Source organism: Oncorhynchus tshawytscha, linkage group LG04 (assembly GCF_018296145.1).
Source record: "Oncorhynchus tshawytscha isolate Ot180627B linkage group LG04, Otsh_v2.0, whole genome shotgun sequence".
NCBI classification, from domain to species: domain Eukaryota; kingdom Metazoa; phylum Chordata; class Actinopteri; order Salmoniformes; family Salmonidae; genus Oncorhynchus; species Oncorhynchus tshawytscha.
The window spans coordinates 51204415-51226769 of NC_056432.1; the positions used below are offsets into that span (position 1 = coordinate 51204415).

Consider the following 22355-nt stretch of genomic DNA (forward strand, 5'->3'; position numbering starts at 1 on the left):
CGGAACGAGAAGCAGGTATGTATGTGTGTGTGTGTCTAAGGTCAATGATGATTGGTGGTGTGTTCAGTTCATTCGCTCAGACACTTAACATACTTTAACACAAGTAGAATAGGTTAACAGAGAGACATCAGGGAGACCTCCAGGCCTACACAATCAAACCAGATGGGAGAAGGGCAGTTATACTTGTATGAACAAACAAACACACACACACCTCACCTGGTTGTAGAGAGCACAGATGTGCAGCGCTGTGTTCCCTGAGGCATTCTGTGCGCTCATGTCCGCCCCGTAGAACAGCAGATGCTCCAGGTGCTGGACATAGCCATTCCGACAAGCCTGAACAGACGCACACACGCACACACACACGCACACGCACACACACACACACACACACACACACACACACACACACACACACACACACACACACACACACACACACACTTTGTCAGCAATTACAACTGTAAATCATTTTTAGATGATTCTACCAGCTCAAGACAACTCTTAGGGCAACATATATCCATTGTTTTTGGCAAAATTGCTCGAGCTCAGAAAAATTTGGTTGGGAATTATGGATTGACAGCAATATTTAGACCTAGTCTCAGATTTTCAAGCAGATTTAAAGTCAGGACTGACACTGGACCTGTTGGGAGCCCTCCACACCTATTGAAAAGCCATTATGTGTGTTCATTAATATTTGTGTAATTGTCCCACTGAAAAATAAAACTCTATCGCAGGGTTAGGTATTCAGAAGACTGAGGCAGGTTTTCCTTTTCATAATTATTTTTATCCTGACAAACTCCCCAGTCCCTGCTGGTGACAAGCATACCCATAAAATGATGTTGCCACCACCAAAAATTGTGTTTAACCAGATAAAATGATATTTTACAGTAAACAAATTGACAACAGACTTTCAGCACACTTATAGGGAAGGACATTCAACAAGCACAGCACTAACACAAATGACTGATGATTGGCTGAGAGAAATTGATAATAAAAAGATTGTGAGGGCTGTTTTAAAATGATCGATCATAGTCTGCTGCTGGAAAGATGTATGTGTTATGGCTTTCCATCCCCTGCTATATTGTGGATAAAGAGTTACTTGTCTAAAAGAACACAGAGGGTGTTCTTTAAATGGAAGTCTCTCCAACATAATCCAGGTAGAATCAGGAATTAGCTAGGGCAGCTGTTTAGGCCCCTTACTTTAAAAAAAATCTTTACTAACGACATGCCACTTCTTTTCAATAAAGCCAATGTGTCTATGTATGCAGATGACTCAACACTACACACGTCAGCTACCACAGCGACTGAAATGACTACAACACTTAACAAAGAACTGCAGTTAGTTTCAGAATGGGTGGCAAGGAATAAGTTAGTCCTAAATATTTCAAAAACTAAAAGCATTGTATTTGGAACAAATCAGTCCCTAAACCCTAAACCCCAACTAAATCTTGTAATTAATAATGTGGAAATTGAGCAAGTTGAGGTGACTAAACTGCTTGGAGTAACCCTGGATTGTAAACTGTAATGGTCAAAGCATATTGATACAAGAGTAGCTTAGATGGGGAGAAGTCTGTCCATAATAAAGTGCTGCTCTGCCTTCTTAACAATGCTATCAACAATGCAGGTCCATCAGGCCCTACTTTTGTCACACCTGGACTACTGTTCAGTAGTGTGATCAGGTGACACAAAGAGGAACAATTGGCTCAGAACAGGGCAGTATGGTTGGCCCTTAAAGGTACACAGGGAGCTAACATTAAGGATATGCATGTCAATCTCTCATGGCTTATAGTTGAAGAGAACTTGACTTCATCACTACTTGTTTTTGTAAGAAGTGTTGACAAGCTGAATGCACCGAGCTGTCTGTTTAATAAACTACTAGCACACAGCTCGGTCATCCATGCATACCCCACAAGACAAGCCACCAGAGGTCTCTTCACAATCCCCAAGTCCAGAACAAAGACAGGTACAACAGGTACAAATACACCTTATGGAACAGTGGGGAATGTGAAGAGACGCACACAAAAGGTACAGACACACGCATACACACACAAGCGCTAATGTTATATGATGCACTGTTTTATATGTAATGTAAGTGCCTTAATGTGTTTGGATCCCAGGTAGAGTAGCTGCTGCCTTGGCAGGAACTAATGGGGATCCCTAATAAATACAAAAACAAAAATACTCTAAAATACAGAGGGTTTCACAACATTGCATTCTCTCCACATTACTGGCCGGTATGACAAAGTGACAAAAAGGAAGTCTGTGTCACGCCCTGAACGTAGAGATCTTTTTATTCTCTATGTTTGGTTGGTCAGGGTGTGACTCGGGTGGGAAACTCTATGTTCTTTGTTTCTATGTTTTGGCCGGGTATGGTCCTCAATCAGGGACAGCTGTCTATCGTTGTCTCTGATTGGGAATCATACTTAGGCAGCCTTTTTTTCCTTTTGTATTTGTGGGTAGTTGTCTTTGTTAGTGGCCTGTATAGCCCTAGTAAGCTTCATGTTCGTTTTTGTTGTTTCTTGTTTTGTATGCAACATTTATAATAAAGAAAAATGTACGCTTCTACGACGACTGCGATCGTGACAGTCTGTGTTAAAACATTTATTTTAAATCCTCCATTATGTTTGCAAAAAGGTCCTTAAGTAATACTGCAAGACAACATGAGAAGGGAATAAACTTTTTGGCTCAAAATTAAAACTTCCAATAAAACACACAGAGTGAAACCATCTGTATTTTCAATTTATGTGGTTGGGCATCGTCATGGTATGTGTGTGTATGCTTGTCGCAATTTTACAGCCAATGACACACCAGATTGGCTTTCCAAGAGGAGTTCAGTGTTCCTGAGGGGTCCAGTCTCGGTCCTGACTTAAATCTGATTGAAAATCCGAGACAAGGTTTGAATATCGCTGTCCATCAATGATCCCCAACCTGAATTTAGCAATTTTGACAAAACAATGGATATACAGTGGGGCAAAAAACTATTTAGTCAGCCACCAATTGTGAAAGTTCTCCCACTTAAAAAGATGAGGCCTGTAATTTTCATCATAGGTACACTTCAACTATGACAGACAAAATGAGAAAAAAAATCCAGAAAATCACATTGTAGGATTTTTTATGAATTTATTTGCAAATTCCGCTTCCACTGGATGTTACCAGTCTTTGGAATTTGGTTGAGGTTATTCCTTTGTGCAATGAAGAAGTAGGCCAACTCGGAACTGGGGAAACTTTTGTGAGTTGCGCAAGATGTGAAAAGCGGCGCTGGTTTGTTTTCGTTCCTGTATTGAATACAGATTGCCCCGTCTACAATTTGATCGATTATTAACTTTTAAAAATACCTAAAGTTGCATTACAAAAGTAGTTTGAAATATTTTGGCAGAGTTTATAGGCAACTTTTGAAATATTTTGTAGTGACGTTGTGTTTTTGTAAGCTGTTTTTTTCTGGATCAAACGCGCTTTAGAAATGGACATTTTGGATATATATGGACGGAATTAATCAAACAAAAGGACCAATTGTGATGTTTATGGGACATATTGGAGTGCCAACAAAAGAAGCTCGTCAAAGGTAATGCATGTTTTATATTTTATTTCAGCGTTTTGTGTAGCGCCTGCAGGGTTGGAATATGCTAGCTCCTTTGTTCACTGCTGGTGCAGATGGTGCAGGCTATCAGATAATAGCTTATGCTTTCACCGAAAAGCATTTTAAAAATCTGACATGTTGGCTGGATTCACAACGAGTGTAGTTTTAATTGAGTATTTTACATGTGTGATTTAATGAAAGTTTGAATTTTATAGCATTTTATTTGAATCTGGCGCTCTGCATTTCCCCTGGCAATTGGCCAGTTGAGACATTTGCGTCCGGCCTATCCCTAAGAGGTTTTAAGCACTTTTAGATACACATATACAGTTTATATACAGTATTCAGACCCCTTGACTTATTCCACATTTTGTTACGTTACAGCCGTATTCTAAAATGTATTTAAAAATGTTTCCCTCATCAATCTATACACAATAACCCATAATGATAAAACAAAAACAGTATTATTATTTTTTGCACATTTAATAAACATTTTAAACTGAAATATCACATTTACATACTGTAAGTATTCCGACACTTTACTTTGTTGAAGCAATTTTGGCAGTGATTACAGCCTCGAGTCTTCTTGGGTATGACGCTACAAGCTTGGCACATCTCTATTTGGGGAGTTTCTCTCATTCTTCTCTGCAAATTATTTCAAGCTCTGTCAGGTTGAATGGGGAGCATCGCTGCACAGCTATTTTCAGATCACTATAGAGATGTTCGATCATGGTTCAAGTCCGGGCTCTGGCTGGGCTACCCAAGGACATTCAGAGACTTGTCCCGAAGCTACTCCTGCTTTGTCTTGGTTATGTGCTTAGGGTTGTTGTCCTGTTGGAAGGTGAACCTTCGCTAAAGTATGAGGTCCTGGGTGCTCTGGAGTAGGTTTTCATCGAGGAGCTCTCTGTAATTTACTCTGTTCATCTTTCTCTCGATCCTGACTAGTCTACCAGTCACTGCCAGTAAAAAACATCTCCACAGCATGATGCTGCCACCAACATGCTTCACCGTAGGGATGGTGCCAGGTTTCCTCCAGACGTGATGCTTGGAATTCAGGCCAAAGAGTTCAATCTTGGTTTCATCAGACCAGAGAATCTTGTTTCTCATGGTCTGAGAGTCCTTTAGTAGGTGCCTTTTGGCAAACTCCAAGCAGGATGTCATGTGCCTTTTACTGAGGAGTGGCTTCCGTCTGGCCACTCTACCATAAAGGTCTGAATTGTGGAGTGCTGCAGTGATGGTTGTACTTCTGGAAGGTTCTCCCATCTCCACAGAGGAACTCTGCACCTCTGTCAGAGTGACCATCGGGTTCTTGGTCACCTCCCTGACTAAGGCCCTTATCCCCCGATTGCTCAGTTTGCTCTAGGAAGAGTCTTTGTGGTTCCAAACTTCTTCTATTTAATAGTGATGGAGGCCATTGTGTTCTTGGGGACCTTCAATGCTGCATAAATGTTTTGGTACCCCCTCCAATCAAGTTCTAGAAATGTCTCAAGGATTATCAATGTAAACAGGATGCACCTGAGCTCAATTTTGAACCTCATAGCAAAGGGTCTGAATACTTACCAACATAATTAGAGCAGTAAAAATATGTGTTTCGTCATACCCTTGGTATACGGTCTGAGATACCACAGCTTTCAGCCAACCACCCTTTTTATAATTATAAACAGATAACACGAGTATGACAAAAAAATACAATTTACTGGTCTAATTATGTTGGTAACCAGTTTAGAATTGCAATAAGGCACCTCAGGGTTTGTGCTATATGGCCAATATACCATGGCTAAGGACTGTATCCAGACGCTTTGCATTGCGTTGTCTGTAAGAATAGCCCTTAGCTGTTCTTACACACCCCCTCGTGCCTTATTGGTTAAATATACCACATATGATACACATGGTGAAACGAGCTATATAACAGTCTCAGTCTTGGAGTTTCCCTAGATTCAGGCTGCAGTTACATGCCACGTCCAGTAGATGTCAGTGTTCGGCATAAGAGGCAGCACTGAGGCCCTGGAGTTTGTGATATTACGTCCTTAGTTTGAACCCAGTCATCAGATGGAAGAATCAATTCTAGTGGGGTGTAGTGAACAGATGTAGAAAGACACCAGTGCTAAATTAGGAATGATGTATCAAAGTATAATTCGAAAGCCTACATAGATCCAAAGTAATTTATAGTATCAGGTTGACAGAGAGTGAATGAAAGAGAGTCAGTGGGGGAGCGAGGGAGAGAGCAAAGGAAACAGGCATTTCCGTAGCCTATGGGCAAGGCTCGTTTTCGGAGGATGAAAATTAATGCGTTTTGATGATAGTTAACTGATAGGCTAACCTAGAGGAGGGTTGTGTTTGATATGCTGACAGTGCCATGTTCTAGAGGAGAGACAGCACAGTACGTCAGGAAGTGTGACATTACTGCTGGCTAGAGCTGATAGCAATCAGAGTAGAACAGGAAGGGAGAGGGTCTAGGAGAGCTATCAACCATCAGTACACACACATGCACACACATACACACACATACAGGGAAAAAAATATGTGTATGTGTGTGTGTGTGTGTGTGTGCGTGCGTGCGTGCGTGTGTGTGTGTACCTGGTGGACTTCATGCCAGCCGTTTTCGTCCTGGCAGCAGACGGTGGCGTGTTCATGTAGCAGCAACTCACAGCAGAACGGATCTCCTCCCACCATAGCTGTGTGATAGAGCGCCGTCAGACCCCGACTGTCCTTATAGTCTGGAGACAAACCAAGCTCCAACAGGGTCTGCAACACACACACATACACACAGACGCAGGCAGGCGCACACACATTGACATTAGATTTAAAATACACCTTAAGGAACAGCGGGATTGTGAAGAGACACAAACACAGGCACAGACACATGCATACACAGACACACGATAACACTGTACACACACGTAAACATGGATTTTGTGTTGTAGATATGTGGTAGTAGAGTAGGGGCCTGAGGGCACATACTTAATGTGATGTGAAATCTGTTGTGAATATATTGTAATGTTTTTCAAATATAAACTGCCTTCATTTTGCTGGATCCCAGGAAGAGTAGCAGCTATAATGGGGATCCATTATAAATACAAATACAATACTTATCAATACAAGGTATGGGTAAGCTTAAGAGTGGCAGGGTTCATGTTGTGTGTGTTCATGTGCATGTGAGTATGCATGCGTGAGTTGGTGTGTGTGTGTCCGTACCACACCAACGTGTGTGTGTCCGTACCATCAGAGTAACCTGGTTCTTGGACCTAGCAGCTTTGTGTAGGGCCGTCATGCCATCTTTGGCCCTGAAGTCCAGGTGAGCCCCTCCATTCTTCAGAACCTTTATAATCTCCACCACGTTATCCAGGTGGGCCGCAAATGTCAGGGGGGTCTCTGCAGAATGACATGGACAGGATAAAGTGTAGACCATGGGTCTCTACCTTATTTTGCCTGAGGCCACATTCTGTTTCGACTGATCCACCATGTTGATGATAAATGATTTCAAATTCCTTATATTCAGCAAACCTGACGCACCATTTTATTTGTATTTATTTTATTTACGGATAGCCAGGGGCACACTCCAACACTCAGACATCATTTACAGATAGCCAGGGGCACACTCCAACACTCAGACATCATTTACAGATAGCCAGGGCACACTCCAACACTCAGACATCATTTACAGATAGCCAGAAAACACTCCAACACTCAGACATCATTTACAGATAGCCAGTGGTGGAAAAACTCCAACACTCAGACATCATTTACAGATAGCCAGGGGAAAACACTCCAACACTCAGACATCATTTACAGATAGCCATTTGGGGCACACTCCAACACTCAGACATCATTTACAGATAGCCAGGGCAAAATCCAACACTCAGACATCATTTACAGATAGCAAAGGGGCACACTCCAACATCAGACATCATTTACAGATAGCCAGGGGCACACTCCAACACTCAGACATCATTTACAGATAGCCAGGGCACACTCCAACACTCAGACATCATTTACAGATAGCCAGGGGCACACTCCAACACTCAGACATCATTTACAGATAGCCAGGGGCACACTCCAACACTCAGACATCATTTACAGATAGCCAGGGGCACACTCCAACACTCAGACATCATTTACAGATAGCCAGGGGCACACTCCAACACTCAGACATCATTTACAGATAGCCAGGGGCACACTCCAACACTCAGACATCATTTACAGATAGCCAGGGGCACACTCCAACACTCAGACATCATTTACAGATAGCCAGGGGCACACTCCAACACTCAGACATCATTTACAGATAGCCAGGGGCACACTCCAACACTCAGACATCATTTACAGATAGCCAGGGGCACACTCCAACACTCAGACATCATTTACAGATAGCCAGGGGCACACTCCAACACTCAGACATCATTTACAGATAGCCAGGGGCACACTCCAACACTCAGACATCATTTACAGATAGCCAGGGGCACACTCCAACACTCAGACATCATTTACAAATGAAGCATGTGTTTAGTGAGTCCACCAGTTCAGAGGCAGTAGGGATGACCAGGGATGTTCTCTTCTCTTGATAAGTGTGTGAATTAGACCATTTTCCTGACCTGCTAAGCATTCGAAATGTAATGAATACTTTTGGGTGTCAGGAAAGACATATGTAGTAAAAAGTACATTATTTTCTTTAGGAACGTAGTGAATTAAAAGTAAAAGTTGTCAAAAATATGAAGAGCAAAGTAAAGTACAAATACCCCAAAAAACTACTTAAGTAGTACTTCCAAGTATTTGTACTTAAGTACTTTACACCACTGCATAGAGGAACCACAACACAGACACAACAGACAACAGAACAGAAAAGAACAGCTAACAGAAAAGATCAGAACAGCCAACAGAACAGAACAGGACAAGACAGAACAGACAAGAGAACAGACAACAGAACAGAAAAGAACAGACCACAGAACAGAACATAGACAGGGAGAGAATAATGTGCATCGATTAAACTCAGATCAGCAGTGATGGTGACAACACCGTCCATTACTCTGTGCTTACACAGACATATTTTCTCAGGAATCGAAGTGGTTCTCCGCTGTCAGTGTCATTCATCATCCAACCGCCGCAGTCACACAAAATGCATCCACACTCGGCTACTCACTCATCTACACTGTCGCCCGTCCATTGGTCAATAAGTGGATTTCTACCGGCAGTGGCACTGACACATTGGTTAAAGATCCAATGTAGTAATTTTCATTTATCTGAATGATTTATTCATAACATTTATATGAATAGAGCGGGAACATTTATCTGAATAGAGTGGGAACATTTATCTGAATAGAGTGGGAACATTTATCTGAATAGAGTGGAAACATTTATCTGAATAGAGTGGGAACATTTATCTGAATAGAGTGGGAACATTTATCTGAATAGAGTGGAAACATTTATCTGAATAGAGTGGGAACATTTATCTGAATAGAGTGGGAACATTTATCTGAATAGAGTGGGAACATTTAACTGAATAGAGTGGGAACATTTATCTGAATAGAGTGGGAACATTTAACTGAATAGAGTGGGAACATTTATCTGAATAGAGTGGGAACATTTATCTGAATAGAGTGGAAACATTTATCTGAATAGAGTGGGAACATTTATCTGAATAGAGTGGGAACATTTATCTGAATAGAGTGGGAACATTTATCTGAATAGAGTGGAAACATTTATCTGAATAGAGTGGGAACATTTATCTGAATAGAGTGGGAACATTTATCTGAATAGAGTGGGAACATTTAACTGAATAGAGTGGGAACATTTATCTGGGAACATTTAACTGAATAGAGTGGGAACATTTATCTGAATAGAGTGGGAACATTTATCTGAATAGAGTGGGAACATTTATCTGAATAGAGTGGGAACATTTATCTGAATAGAGTGGGAACATTTATCTGAATAGAGCGGGAACATTTATCTGAATAGAGTGGCAACATTTGCTATATAGCGCAACCGTTTTTTTGTGACAAAACAATCAGCAGAATTGAAAATGTGATGGAAACCCACTTTTCATTCAAGACACGGAATTTAACGGCAAAAGTTATTTCTAAGTGCACTACATATACGCACAGCCTTTGATCCGCAAAAAGTCAGTTTGATGAAAACACTTCTCTGGTGGAAAATGCCCCTATTGTTTTATGCAGATTTTTTTTCTATTTGCTTGAAAATCTGTCACAAATTGGATGGAAACCTGTGATTGTTTTTCAAGTTAAAATTGGTCAAAAATACACAAAAATAGCTTCTTAGCAAAGAGCAATTTCTCAAGCAAATTTTTTGCTAGGACTGTCTTGGAGTGGTCTGAGTGGGGTGGGGGAAACTGAAAACTAGCTGTTATTCAAATCAAATCAAATCAAATGTATTTATATAGCCCTTCGTACATCAGCTGATATCTCAAAGTGCTGTACAGAAACCCAGCCTAAAACCCCAAACAGCAAGCAATGCAGGTGTAGAAGCACGGTGGCTAGGAAAAACTCCCTAGAAAGGCCAAAACCTAGGAAGAAACCTAGAGAGGAACCAGGCTATGTGGGGTGGCCAGTCCTCTTCTGGCTGTGCCGGGTGGAGATTATAACAGAACATGGCCAAGATGTTCAAATGTTCATAAATGACCAGCATGGTCCAATAATATTAAGGCAAACAGTTGAAACTGGAGCAGCAGCACGGCCAGGTGGACAGGGGACAGCAAGGAGTCATCATGTCAGGTAGAGGTTATTGGCAGAGGTTTGGAAATATCTGTCTTATTGGTCTATTAACCAATTTGATTTCACCAGGTAGGCCACAACTCCCTCCCACCAAAACAGGCTGACATTTCAGGCAGTCTTTTCAAATAGCTCTTACACTAAAAGAGCACCCACTGTTCCTAGGCCGTCATTGAAAATAAGAATTTGTTCTTAACTGACTTGCCTAGTTAAATAAAGATAAAATAAATGTAAAACAAAAAATTATCCTATGAAGCATCATTGAACTGGCATTATGTACCGCTAGAATGTACTCCAACGCTCTGAGCATAAATTAACAAACGCAGGAGGGTATTTGGGGGCTAAGAGGGGTATTAGGACTGTAAGGGTTCTAAAGATTTTCATGAGTTAGTTAGAGGTATTGCGGCATTTTAAGAGCTGGGGACACAGTCAGCATTGTGTGAATAAAGTACTGGACAAGCTGGATAAATGCAGAGCAAATGCAGCCTTTCAGTTAAGGCTTATTAAAGAAGAACCTAAAGGAAACCGGTGTTAGGGCTCGTAGCAGGGAAATTGAGGGGGTTTTAATGGGATATAAGTGGTAATGGTAGATTAAGCCTTATTGCTGGGAGATTGAGGGATAAGAGCAGCTTGTAGAATAGCGCTCAATTATAGAGCTCTGGCTCACTATTGATTTTGGTTGTAGAAGTGCACACACAGACATGGACATAGGCATAGTCAGGCACACACACACACACACACACACACACACACACACGTTCTGTTGTAAATCCCAAGCTAATTACATCACAATTACATAGGGCTCAGATGTAGGCCGACACAAATTGACCCCCGAAAATGTACCACCCACTGTGTCGCCCAGAACATCGTCTCATACAACTATGTTCTATTCCATATTCATTTGAATTTTTTTCAATTCATTTCAAGATCTCACAGAGGAATTGGTATCTTTGTATACCTGTCTTAAAAGTGCAATGTGTTATTGTTACATCAATTTTTTTTTTTACTTTTGAAAGATTTTTTATAGCCATTGATTCTTGAAGAACACCCATCAGAAACCACAATATAAGCTTGTTTTACTCCATTGTTTGTAAGAACGTAATTGTAAACGAACACGGTCTACAATTATGACATGGTTAAAACATGGTTGGGCTCCCGAATGGCGCAGCGTCTAAGGCACTGCATCTCAGAGATCAGTATCATTAGCATAGTGGCAGAGTGGCCATAGGCCTCCCTGTGTGGTGTACACAGAGTTAGCAACAAGGGATAAGAACAGGGTAAGAGGGAGCAGAGGTGAACATACAGAGCTTAGAAAAATGTATATATACTCTATTAGAACTGCGCAAACTATCTTGTTAGCTCTGTGATTATGTCAAACCACCCGTGTTCATGATCTGTGTGTTTGTGCATGTGTGTGTGTAGTATTACCACCGGTCTCTGTATCCTGGTAGTTGGGGTCCAGTCCTCTCTCCAGCAGCCTAGATACTTTCTCCACCTGATGGTGCTGGATGAGGTCCATAAACTTTCTCAAGTTGGCCTGGAGATGGAGAATGAGAAAAAAAGGAGAGTTAGAGAGAGAGAGAGAGAAAGAGAGAGAAAGAGAGGAGAGAGCGAGAGAGTGTAGAGAGAGAGAGGGTGTTTGTGTGTGTGTGTGTGTTAGAAAAAGGTTAGAAAAAGGTTAGAAAAAAGAGAGAAGGAGAGAGAAAAACAGGGACAGAAGAGGGGGGAGAGAGAACAAAAGAAAGAGAGATAGATTGAATGATTGGGGTGTGCTGATTGGAGCACAGAGTATACAATGGGATGAGTGTTCTCATCTGCTTTCCAGGGCAGATATAAATAGATAAGAGAACAGCTCCCTAAACACTATAGGAAGAGAGGAGAGGAGGAAGGGAGGAGGAAGAATGAAGGAGAACAGGATGATGATGAACATATGGAGAAGTAGAGGAGGGAGGGAGGGAGGGAGGGAGGGAGGGAGGGAGGGAGGGAGGGAGGGAGGGAGGGAGGGAGGGAGGGAGGGAGGGAGGGAGGGAGGGAGGGAGGGAGGGAGGGAGGGAGGGAGGGAGGGAGGGAGGGAGGGACAAAAATAAGAATCTTTGAAGAGATGGAGGTAGAGAGAGAAATGTAGGGAGGAGGAAAGAGCAGAACATAGTAGGGGGTGGACCTGTATACACCTCATCTGCGTCATCAGAGTCAATCTATATGTGTCAGAAATACAGTACATGGAACTGTACACCAGTATGGAGTACAAAGTTAAATCTAGAATTGGCTTCCTATTTCGCAACAAAGCATCCTTCACTCATGCTGCCAAACATACCCTTGTAAAACTGACCATCCTACCAATCCTCGACTTTGGCGATGTCATTTACAAAATAGCCTCCAATACCCTACTCAACAAATTGGATGCAGTCTATCACAGTGCAATCCGTTTTGTCACCAAAGCCCCATATACTACCCACCATTGCGGCCTGTACGCTCTCGTTGGCTGGCCCTCGCTTCATACTCGTCGCCAAACCCACTGGCTCCATGTCATCTACAAGACCCTGCTAGGTAAAGTCCCCCTTATCTCAGCTCGCTGGTCACCATAGCATCTCCCACCTGTAGCACACGCTCCAGCAGGTATATCTCTCTAGTCACCCCCAAAACCAATTCTTTCTTTGGCCGCCTCTCCTTCCAGTTCTCTGCTGCCAATGACTGGAACGAACTACAAAAATCTCTGAAACTGGAAACACTTATCTCCCTCACTAGCTTTAAGCACCAACTGTCAGAGCAGCTCACAGATTACTGCACCTGTACATAGCCCACCTATAATTTAGCCCAAACAACTACCTCTTTCCCAACTGTATTTAATTTTTATTTATTTATTTATTTTGCTCCTTTGCACCCCATTATTTTTATTTCTACTTTGGACATTCTTCCATTGCAAATCTACCATTCCAGTGTTTTACTTGCTATATTGTATTTACTTTGCCACCATGGCCTTTTTTGCCTTTACCTCCCTTCTCACCTCATTTGCTCACATCGTATATAGACTTGTTTATACTGTATTATTGACTGTATGTTTGTTTTACTCCATGTGTAACTCTGTGTCGTTGTATCTGTCGAACTGCTTTGCTTTATCTTGGCCAGGTCGCAATTGTAAATGAGAACTTGTTCTGAACTTGCCTACCTGGTTAAATAAAGGTGAAATAAAAAAAAATTAAAAAAATGTGCTCACTTCCCACCCTCTCTTTAGATCACCCTCCCTTCGTTTTCCGTCAGATACTGCTCTCTCAATTCAGTGATTCTTTATTGGCACATAATACAAAGGTGTGTATTGCCTTAGCATAAATGCATGTATAATGACATAATTAGAACGGAATATGACCCACCATCAAGTTATCATTTACTAATAATTATTATATATCATGTATTCATCATTTTTTCCTCATAGAGTCAGTGAACATTTACCAGCGGCAGATATGCAAAGTGCGCATTCTGTGTGCTAATGTGTGAGCACATGCACAATGATCCAGGTTAAGTGGGCACAGGCGAGACATGAAATATACGTCCATTGAATCATTTACAGGCCAATTCCACCTTTGCCACGGCATCCTGACTCAACTCGCCAACAGATAATGGACCACAATTACCAACTTATCTCTCACACTTCCTATGAAGGTTGTTTGCCTAATGCACTTGTATAATGCCACCCACGACCTTGGTAACAGCACCTTAGATTTGTACCCACGTTTTCTGGGGCTTTCTTCCACCTTCTACTGGTTCAATTTCAGACTGCTGCGAAACCTTGTGTAATTGAGTGGGGTTATAAGGTGTGAAATGCCAGTGTTGGACGTGGCATTTAAAAGGTACGAGACAGGTTCCCCTCACTCTCCCTGTCTGTATCCACACACACACACACACACACACACACACACACACACACACACACACACACACACACACACACACACACACACACACACACACACACACACACACACACACACACGCACACACACACACACACACACCATAAAGGGTGAGCTGCTCCAGTCCTAACCCAGAAATGTCACCTGTCAGGAGACAGAGAGAAAGCCCAGGTGGACTGGTCCCCCCACAACAAGGGATCTTAGAGCCACACACCTCAACAAACATCCCCTAAAACAGGGGTTTTCATTTCCAGATATGGGCCTTCCCGGGCTGCACATTTTTGCTCCAGCTCAACACAATCAAAGCTAATAATTTATTCTGAAAACTGAGTGCGTACTATAGGGTGGCACTAATTTAACTCCATACAGTACATGATTGAACTACGCAAGGGTTTTATTATCAGTTGAATAAGTTAATGGTGCCATCGGGCTCTCTGTGGTTGAGCAAATAACGACCAACCTCCTCTCTCCATATCACCATCTTCTTGCCTCCTTGACTCTTACGGAAAGTAAAGAGTAGACATGCGGACAGGAGAGCATAGAGTAGAGAGAGACATGCAGGCAGGACACTAGAGAGAGACTACAGAGGCTCACAGTGATAACAGCTGACATAACTGAAGATGTTTGTGTGTCTGTGTGTTGACAGTGAGATAAAGTGACACTCCAGCATCTCTGACACTCCCAACAGTGTGCGTTTGTGTTTGTGTGAGTGCATGCGTGCAGTAAGACCCCAGCTGGTTGTTAGGAGAGAGTGTGACGTTTGTCCACACCACTCACCTTGGTGTGAAGTTTGGCAATCTGCTTCTCTTCCACATGGGTCTGCCTGTAGACTCGGCTCTTGTAGCGGAACTGTGGAAAAGAGGATAGAGGGAAAAAAATAGGATTTGGGTCAGTCAGATATGTATGACATGGTGTCATGTAGCAATGACAGTTTTTCTTATTGGATGAGAAGGTAATAGTCTCCCTAGAGACGCCATGCTAATTGGTTGGGACTCGGAAGTAAAACTCTTTCAAAAAGTCACCCATTTATTTATTAATTTATCGATTTAATCAGAAGCCACTGACAGATTTCTGGATAGGGCTGCGCTCAGAGTTTCTTGCCTTGGCAAATCGCGCTGTTAAGACACTGATGCCCTTTGCAACCACATACCTATGTGAGAGTGGATTCTCGGCCCTCACTAGCATGATAACTAAATACAGGCACAGACTGTGTGTGGAAAATGACTTAAGACTGAGACTCTCTCCAATGCAACCCAACATTGCAGAGTCATGTGCGTCCTTTCAAGCACACCCTTGTCATTAACCTGTGGTGAGTTATTCACAATTTTTGATGAACAAATAAAGGTTTTATATGTAAGATGGCTAAATAAAGAGAAACATTTGGATTATTATTATATTATAATTTGTGCCCTGGTTCTATAAGAGCTCTTTGTCACTTCCCACGAGCCGAGTTGTGACAAAACCTCACACTCATTCTCATGTTTAATAAATGTTTTGTATAGTGTGTGTGGCAGGCTTACAATGATGGCAAAAAACAACATTTGAGAGTGCGCTGACCCTGGTGCAAGAAGGGGTACGCAGCTGGAGGTTGAATGTTTGAAGGGGTATGGGACTATAAAAAGTTTGGGAACCACTGCTGTAGAGCTTAGAGAGGATCTCATGTCAAATATTGTTGAAGTAATATGGCTACAGGTTCACCTGCCTCACCTAAATCCTATTATTTTGGGAAGATGCTACAGACCACCAAGTTCTAACAGTCAGTATCTGGATAATATGTGTGAAATGTTTGATAATGTATGTGATATCAACAGAGAGGTATATTTTCTGGGTGACCTAAATATTGACTGGCTTTCATCAAGCTATCCACTCAAGAAAAAGCTTCAAACTGTAACCAGTGCCTGCAACCTGGTTGTAACAGTTCTCTTTTGGTGAAGGAGAGTCGGACCAAAATGCGGCGTGTAGATTGCGATCCATGTTTAATCAACAAACGTAAAACACAAATCAATACAAAAACTACCAAAAAAAAAAAAAAAAAAAAAACGAAAACCGAAACAGCCCTATCTGGTGAAAACACAGAGACAGGAACAATCACCCACAAACACACAGTGAAACCCAGGCTACCTAAATATGGTTCCCAATCAGAGACAATGACTAACACCTGCCTCTGATTGAGAACCATATCAGGCCAGACATAGAAATAGACAAACTAGACATGAAACATAGAATGCCCACTCAGCTCACACCCTGACCAACCAAAACATAGAAATATACAAAGTAAACTATGGTCAGGGTGTGACACTGGTTCAGGTTATCAGTCAACCTACAAGTGTATTTACAAACAGCACAGGAATGAAATCATCCACATATATTGATCACATCTTTACTAATGCTCTAGAAATTTGCTTTGAAGCCGTATCCAAATCCATTGGATGTAGTGATCACAATATAGTAGCCATGTCTAGGAAAACCAAGTTCCAAAGGCTGGGCCTAATATAGTGTATAAGAGGTCATACAATAGGTTTTGTGGTGATCCCTACGTTGAAGATGTAAATAATATTTTCTGGTCTGTGGTGTGTAATGAGGTGCAACCAGACGCTGCACTTGACTCATTTCTGAAATAGCTTTTTCCAGTTACTAATAAGCATGCACCAATTAAGAACATTTCTGTAAAAACTGTTAAATCCCCGTGGATTGATGACAAATTAAAAAATTGTATGAATGAGAGGGATGAGGCAAAATGAATGGAAAATAAGTCTGGCTGCACAACCGATTGGCAAACGTACTGTAAATTGAGCAATCATGTGGCTAAACTGAACAAAAAGAAGAAACTGTACTATGAAACTGTAAGGGCTTTCTTCTGTGGACGAAGGACAAGACCAAAGCGCAGCGTGGTTAGTGTTCATCATGTTTAATAAAGACAATAAATGTGAACACTACAAAATAACAAATGTGGAAAAACCCAAAACAGTTCTGTCTCGCGCAGACACACGAAGACAGAAGACAACCACCCACAAAACCCAACACAAAACAGGCTACCTAAATATGGTTCCCAATCAGAGACAATGACTAACACCTGCCTCTGATTGAGAACCATATCAGGCCAAACATAGAAACGGGAAAACTAGACACACAACATAGAATGTCCACTCAGCTCACGTCCTGACCAAGACTAAAACAAAGAAAACACAAAAGAACTATGGTCAGAATGTGACAGAAACAAAGATACATTATATAAAGAATGATAATAAAAAGCTTTGGAGCACCTTAAATTATTTTTAGCAAAAAGGCAAACTTGGCTCCATCTTTCATTGAATCCGATGGCTGATTCATCACAAAACCCACCGATATTGTTTTTTTATTGGCAAGATTAGCACATTTAGGCATGACATACAAACAACAAATTCTGAACCTACACATCCATGCATAACTGAAACAAATTATGAAAGACAAGCACTGTAATTTTGAATTCCGTAAAGTGAGTGTGGAAGAGGTGAATTAATAATTGTTGTCTATCAACAAAGACAAGCCACCTGGGTCTGGCAACTTGGATGGAAAATGACTGAGGATGATTGCGGACGATATTGCCACTCCTATTTGCCATCTCATCAATCTAAGCCTACAGGAAGTGTGTGCCCTCAGGCCTGGAGGGAAGCAAAAGTCATTCTGCGACCCAGGAATAGCAAAACACCCTTTACTGGCTCTAACACCCGAACAATCCGCCTGCTACCAACCCTCGGTGAACTTCTGGAAAAAAAATGTGTTTGACCAGATACAGTGCAATTTCACAGTACACAAATTAACAATTGACTTTCAGCATGCTTATAGGGAGGGGCACTCAACATGTACAGCACTTACACAAATGACTGATGACTGGCTGATAATAAGACGACCGTGGGAGCTGTTTTGTTAGACTTCAGTGCAGCTTTTGACATTATCGATTAGAATCTGCTGCTGGAAAAAACGTACGTGTTATGGCTTTACATCTCCTGCTATATCGTGGATCTGAGAGTTACCTGTCTAACCAAACACAGAGGGTATTCTTTAATGGGAGCCTCTCCAACCTAATCCAGTTGTCTGGGCCCCTTACTTTTTCCAATCTTTACTAATGACCTGCCACTGGCACTGGGTAAAGCCTGTGTATCTACAGTATGTATGCCGATGACTCAACATTATACACGTTTGCTACCACAGCAATTGAAATCACTGCAATACTTAGTCAGTTTTTAGAATGGGTGGCATGTCATAAACTAAATATGAACAAAAAAGCATTACATTTGGGACAAACCGTTCACTAAACCCTAAACTTCAACTAAAGATTGTAATGAATCATGTGGAAATTGAACAAGTTGAGCAGACTAAACTGCTTGGTGTAACCCTGGATTTTAAACTGCCATGGTCAAAACATATTGATGCAATGGAAGCAAAGATGGGGAGAGGTCTGTCCGTAATAAAGTGTTTCTTGACTTTACTATCAACTAAACAAGTCCTACAGGCCATAGTTTTGTCCCACCTGGACTACTGCCGAGTCATATGGTCAAGTGCCACAAAGAGGGACATAGGCAAATTACAATGAAGAGAGAGAGTGGAGAGATATGACTCAAGTAGCGAAGTGAACTATAAAAATGTACCTTATACGCGGCATTTAATAAACCAAACTTTGAAATATGCTTATAGAAGGTTAAAATAAAAAAACTAAACCGGTCCGTGCATCAATACCAGTATAGCCCTAATCTCTCCTGGCTCAAAGTAGAGATTGACTGCACCACTACTTGTCTTTGTGAGAGGTATTGACATGTTAAAAGCAACGAACTGTCTGTTTGTACGACTAGCACACAGCTTGGACATACATGCATACTCCGCAAGACATACTACCTGGGGTCTCTTCATAGTGCCCAAGTCCAGGACAGACTCTGGAAAATGCACAATACTACACAGAGCCATGACTACATGGAACTCTATTCCACATCAAGTAACTCATGCAAGCAATACAATCAGACTTGTATTGTATAAAACTATACCTTATGGAACAGCGCGGACTGCGAAGAGACACACACATACGAACACAATTCTTCTACACACACGTATATTTTTTTTATTGATTTATAGTGTAATTATACTGCCTTGGCAGCAGCTAATGGGGATCCATAATAAATAGAAATACCACACCTTTTTAAATACGTAACAACTTCAGTGATTGGCTGGCACTCTACCTCCAGAGCTGGAACTCCTTTGCTGATTGGCTGTGGGTATTCCAGGAGGAGGCGTTCCTCATCCAGGAACTTCCCATCACGTCCGTTCACGGCGGGCTGGAAGAGGCCATAGTTCAGCACATCCTTCAGACTCTGGCTCAACGTGCACAGGATCCTCTGCTTGGCAACCCACACAGTCGCGTTAGGGTTGAACCGCATACATTTCTGCGTGAGGGGTTTGGGTTGGGTTGGGAATAGGGGTGTTGAAAGGGGTAGGGTTAGAGAGGGGAAAAGTGAGAATCATGGTAAAAGAAAACAGGTCACAGACTTTCAGTTGTAGGCCAAGACCAAGGTTTCATCAAGAATCTCTCTGCACTTTGCTCTGTTCATCTTTCACTCGTCTCACAGTCCCTGCCGCTGGTGCAAGGCGTGATGCTTGGCATTTAGGACAAAGTGTTCAATCTTGGTTTCATCAGAAACCTCCTCCTCCACAGGGGAGATGGGAGAACAAATGTTTATACATACAAATACTTAAAGGTTCACCCAAGTAAAAAAAATACAAATTTGTTTCCTTAACCTGTAAGCAGTCTATGGACAAGGTAAGACAGCAATCTATGCTTTGGTTTAGTTCCCCTGACACTGTTTCCACATGCTAACATTTCAACATTTCTGGCACAAATCCCATTCAAGTCATGGGATCGATCTTAGAATTGGTTGCTCATCATGTCCAAATCATCCGAAAGTATCTAACATTGTTTGTGAAGCTCAACAAACTCACTTGTAGAACATTTGAAAGAATGCTAATATCATAACTTGAATGGGATTTGTGCCACAAATGCTAAAACATTAGCATGTGGAAACAGTGCCAGGGAAACTAAAGCAAAGTATGGATTGCTATCATACCTTGTCCATAGTGTCACGTTCTGACCTTAGTTCCTTTGTTATGTCTTTGTTTTAGTATGGTCAGGGTGTGAGTTGGGTGGGTTGTCTATGTTCTTTTTTCTATCATTTGGGATTTTCTGTGTTCGGCCTGGTATGGTTCTCAATCTGAGGCAGCTGTCAATCATGGGCCCTGATTGAGAATCATACTTAGGTAGCCTGGTTTCACTATTGAGTTGTTGGTGTTTGTTTTCTGTTCTGTGTTTTGTTGTACCGTTCAGGACTGTTCGTTTGTCGTGTATTGTTTTCGTTTCAGTATTCATTCTTTATTAAATTACAATGAACACTTACCACGCTGCACCTTGGTCCTCTCTTTCTCCCGACGACAACCGGTACACATAGACTGCTTTCAGGGTAAGGAAACCAATATAATTTTGTAATTTGGGTGAACTATCCCTTTAAAAAACATTGCCCATTACAAACACATTTCCCACATCTTCTCTAAGGGCCACAACCTCAGCTATGGCGCAGGTACAGCATGACAGTCACACCACACCACCCAACTGACCCCTCTCCTGCACCCAGCCAGATTACATCCGAGCTGAACAAACAAACAATACAGCAGCATCTGCCAGACCTGGCTGAATCAGAGAGGATTATGGGCCACGGCCGTGGCATTCAGTGTTTGTTTGTTTGTGTGTGCGTGCGTGTGTGTGTGCGTGTGTGTGTGTGTTTACCTCTGGATGTGCTGCTCAACTGGTGATAGTGGACCTGTGCCTGTGATAAAGACTGAGGCTGATGAACACCCTGAACTCTACCCATAACACCCCCCCCTGGCTGGCAGCGAGTAGGTGAGGAGGAGATGGAGGGATGGAGGGAAGGATAGTGTACAGGAACAGATGCCTGGCATCTGTCAGTGGAGAGATAATGGGCTGTTTCCACCTGGCTGAGGACCATTCCAACAGTACAGTATGTTACTTCGCTAGTAAATCTCCCATCATGTTACATTATGCTCCAGCTTCACCATGAGTGCATCTCAGAACAGTAAATCGAAAGGTGAAGTTTCAGGAGAAACGTTGTTATGTGGTCCTGTGTGGCTCAGTTGGTAGAACATGGCGCTTGCAACCCCAGGGTTGTGGGTTCGAATCAAAAATCAAAACCAAAAAAATCCCACAAGTTCGATTCCCACGAGAGACCAGTACCAAAAAAAGTATAAAAATGTATAAACTCAATACTGTGTCGCTCTGGATAAGATTAATGCTAAATGACAAACATGTAATGAAACAGGGGAAACTTTATGAAATAGTGAAGTAGCTATTTGAAAGCCTCTCTGACAGTGAAATGGCTGAAATGGGTTTGAAGTGCAACCCGAGCAGGGGTGGTATAGGGATGGAAGAAGAGAAAGAAAAAACAGAGGCTGTTTGTCACTGGGAAACACATCAACATACATGTAATCCTCTCTTCAACTCTAAGGGCTTAATTGGGATGGGAAACGTGTGTTTGTTTACATTGCCAAAACAAGTGTAATAAACAACAAAAAATTTACAGTAAACATTACACTCACAAAAGATCCAAAAGAATAGAGACATTTCAAATGTCATATTATCGCTATATACAGTGTTGTAACGATGTGGAAATAGTTAAAGTACAAAAGAGAAAATAAATAAACATAAATATGGGTTGTTTTTACAATGGTGTTTGTTCTTCACTGGTTGCCTTTTTCTTCTCTCTCTCTCTCTCTCTCTCCCTCTCTCAGACACGATAACACACACACAGCCCACTGATGTTGCAGCTACAGTCACCAAGCGGTAAACTGATCTAACAAAATCCTCCAGTGCCCACCACAAGCCCATTCTAATATAATGAGTCAATTATGACTCAAAATTAACGAATGGTAATTCAACCTAATAAGTAAGTTAAGTCATTTGAATATATATGAGAGAGAAGGAACAGTTCATCCCAGTGCTTTGATTTATTCAACACTATAGAGTACAAAACCGCCTCCTTTCAGAAGCTCTTATGTGGGTGGTCTTGTACTGTACTGTACTTATGTGGGTGGTCTTGTACTGTACTGTACTGTACT

At 41.8% G+C, this 22355-nt stretch overlaps 1 protein-coding gene across 1 annotated transcript in view; it reads right to left on the reverse strand.

Moving 5' to 3' along the window:
• LOC112249551 (SH3 and multiple ankyrin repeat domains protein 2) overlaps positions 1-22355 on the reverse strand; it is a 214725-nt gene that overhangs the window by 121364 nt on the left and 71006 nt on the right. Inside the window, exons 3-8 of the mRNA XM_042320848.1 lie at positions 19415-19618; positions 14982-15053; positions 11725-11833; positions 6795-6946; positions 6152-6319; positions 217-333 (exon numbers count right to left, since the gene is read on the reverse strand). Coding sequence (XP_042176782.1) covers positions 217-333; positions 6152-6319; positions 6795-6946; positions 11725-11833; positions 14982-15053; positions 19415-19618 — 822 coding nt within the window. The remainder of the gene's footprint in view (positions 1-216; positions 334-6151; positions 6320-6794; positions 6947-11724; positions 11834-14981; positions 15054-19414; positions 19619-22355) is intronic.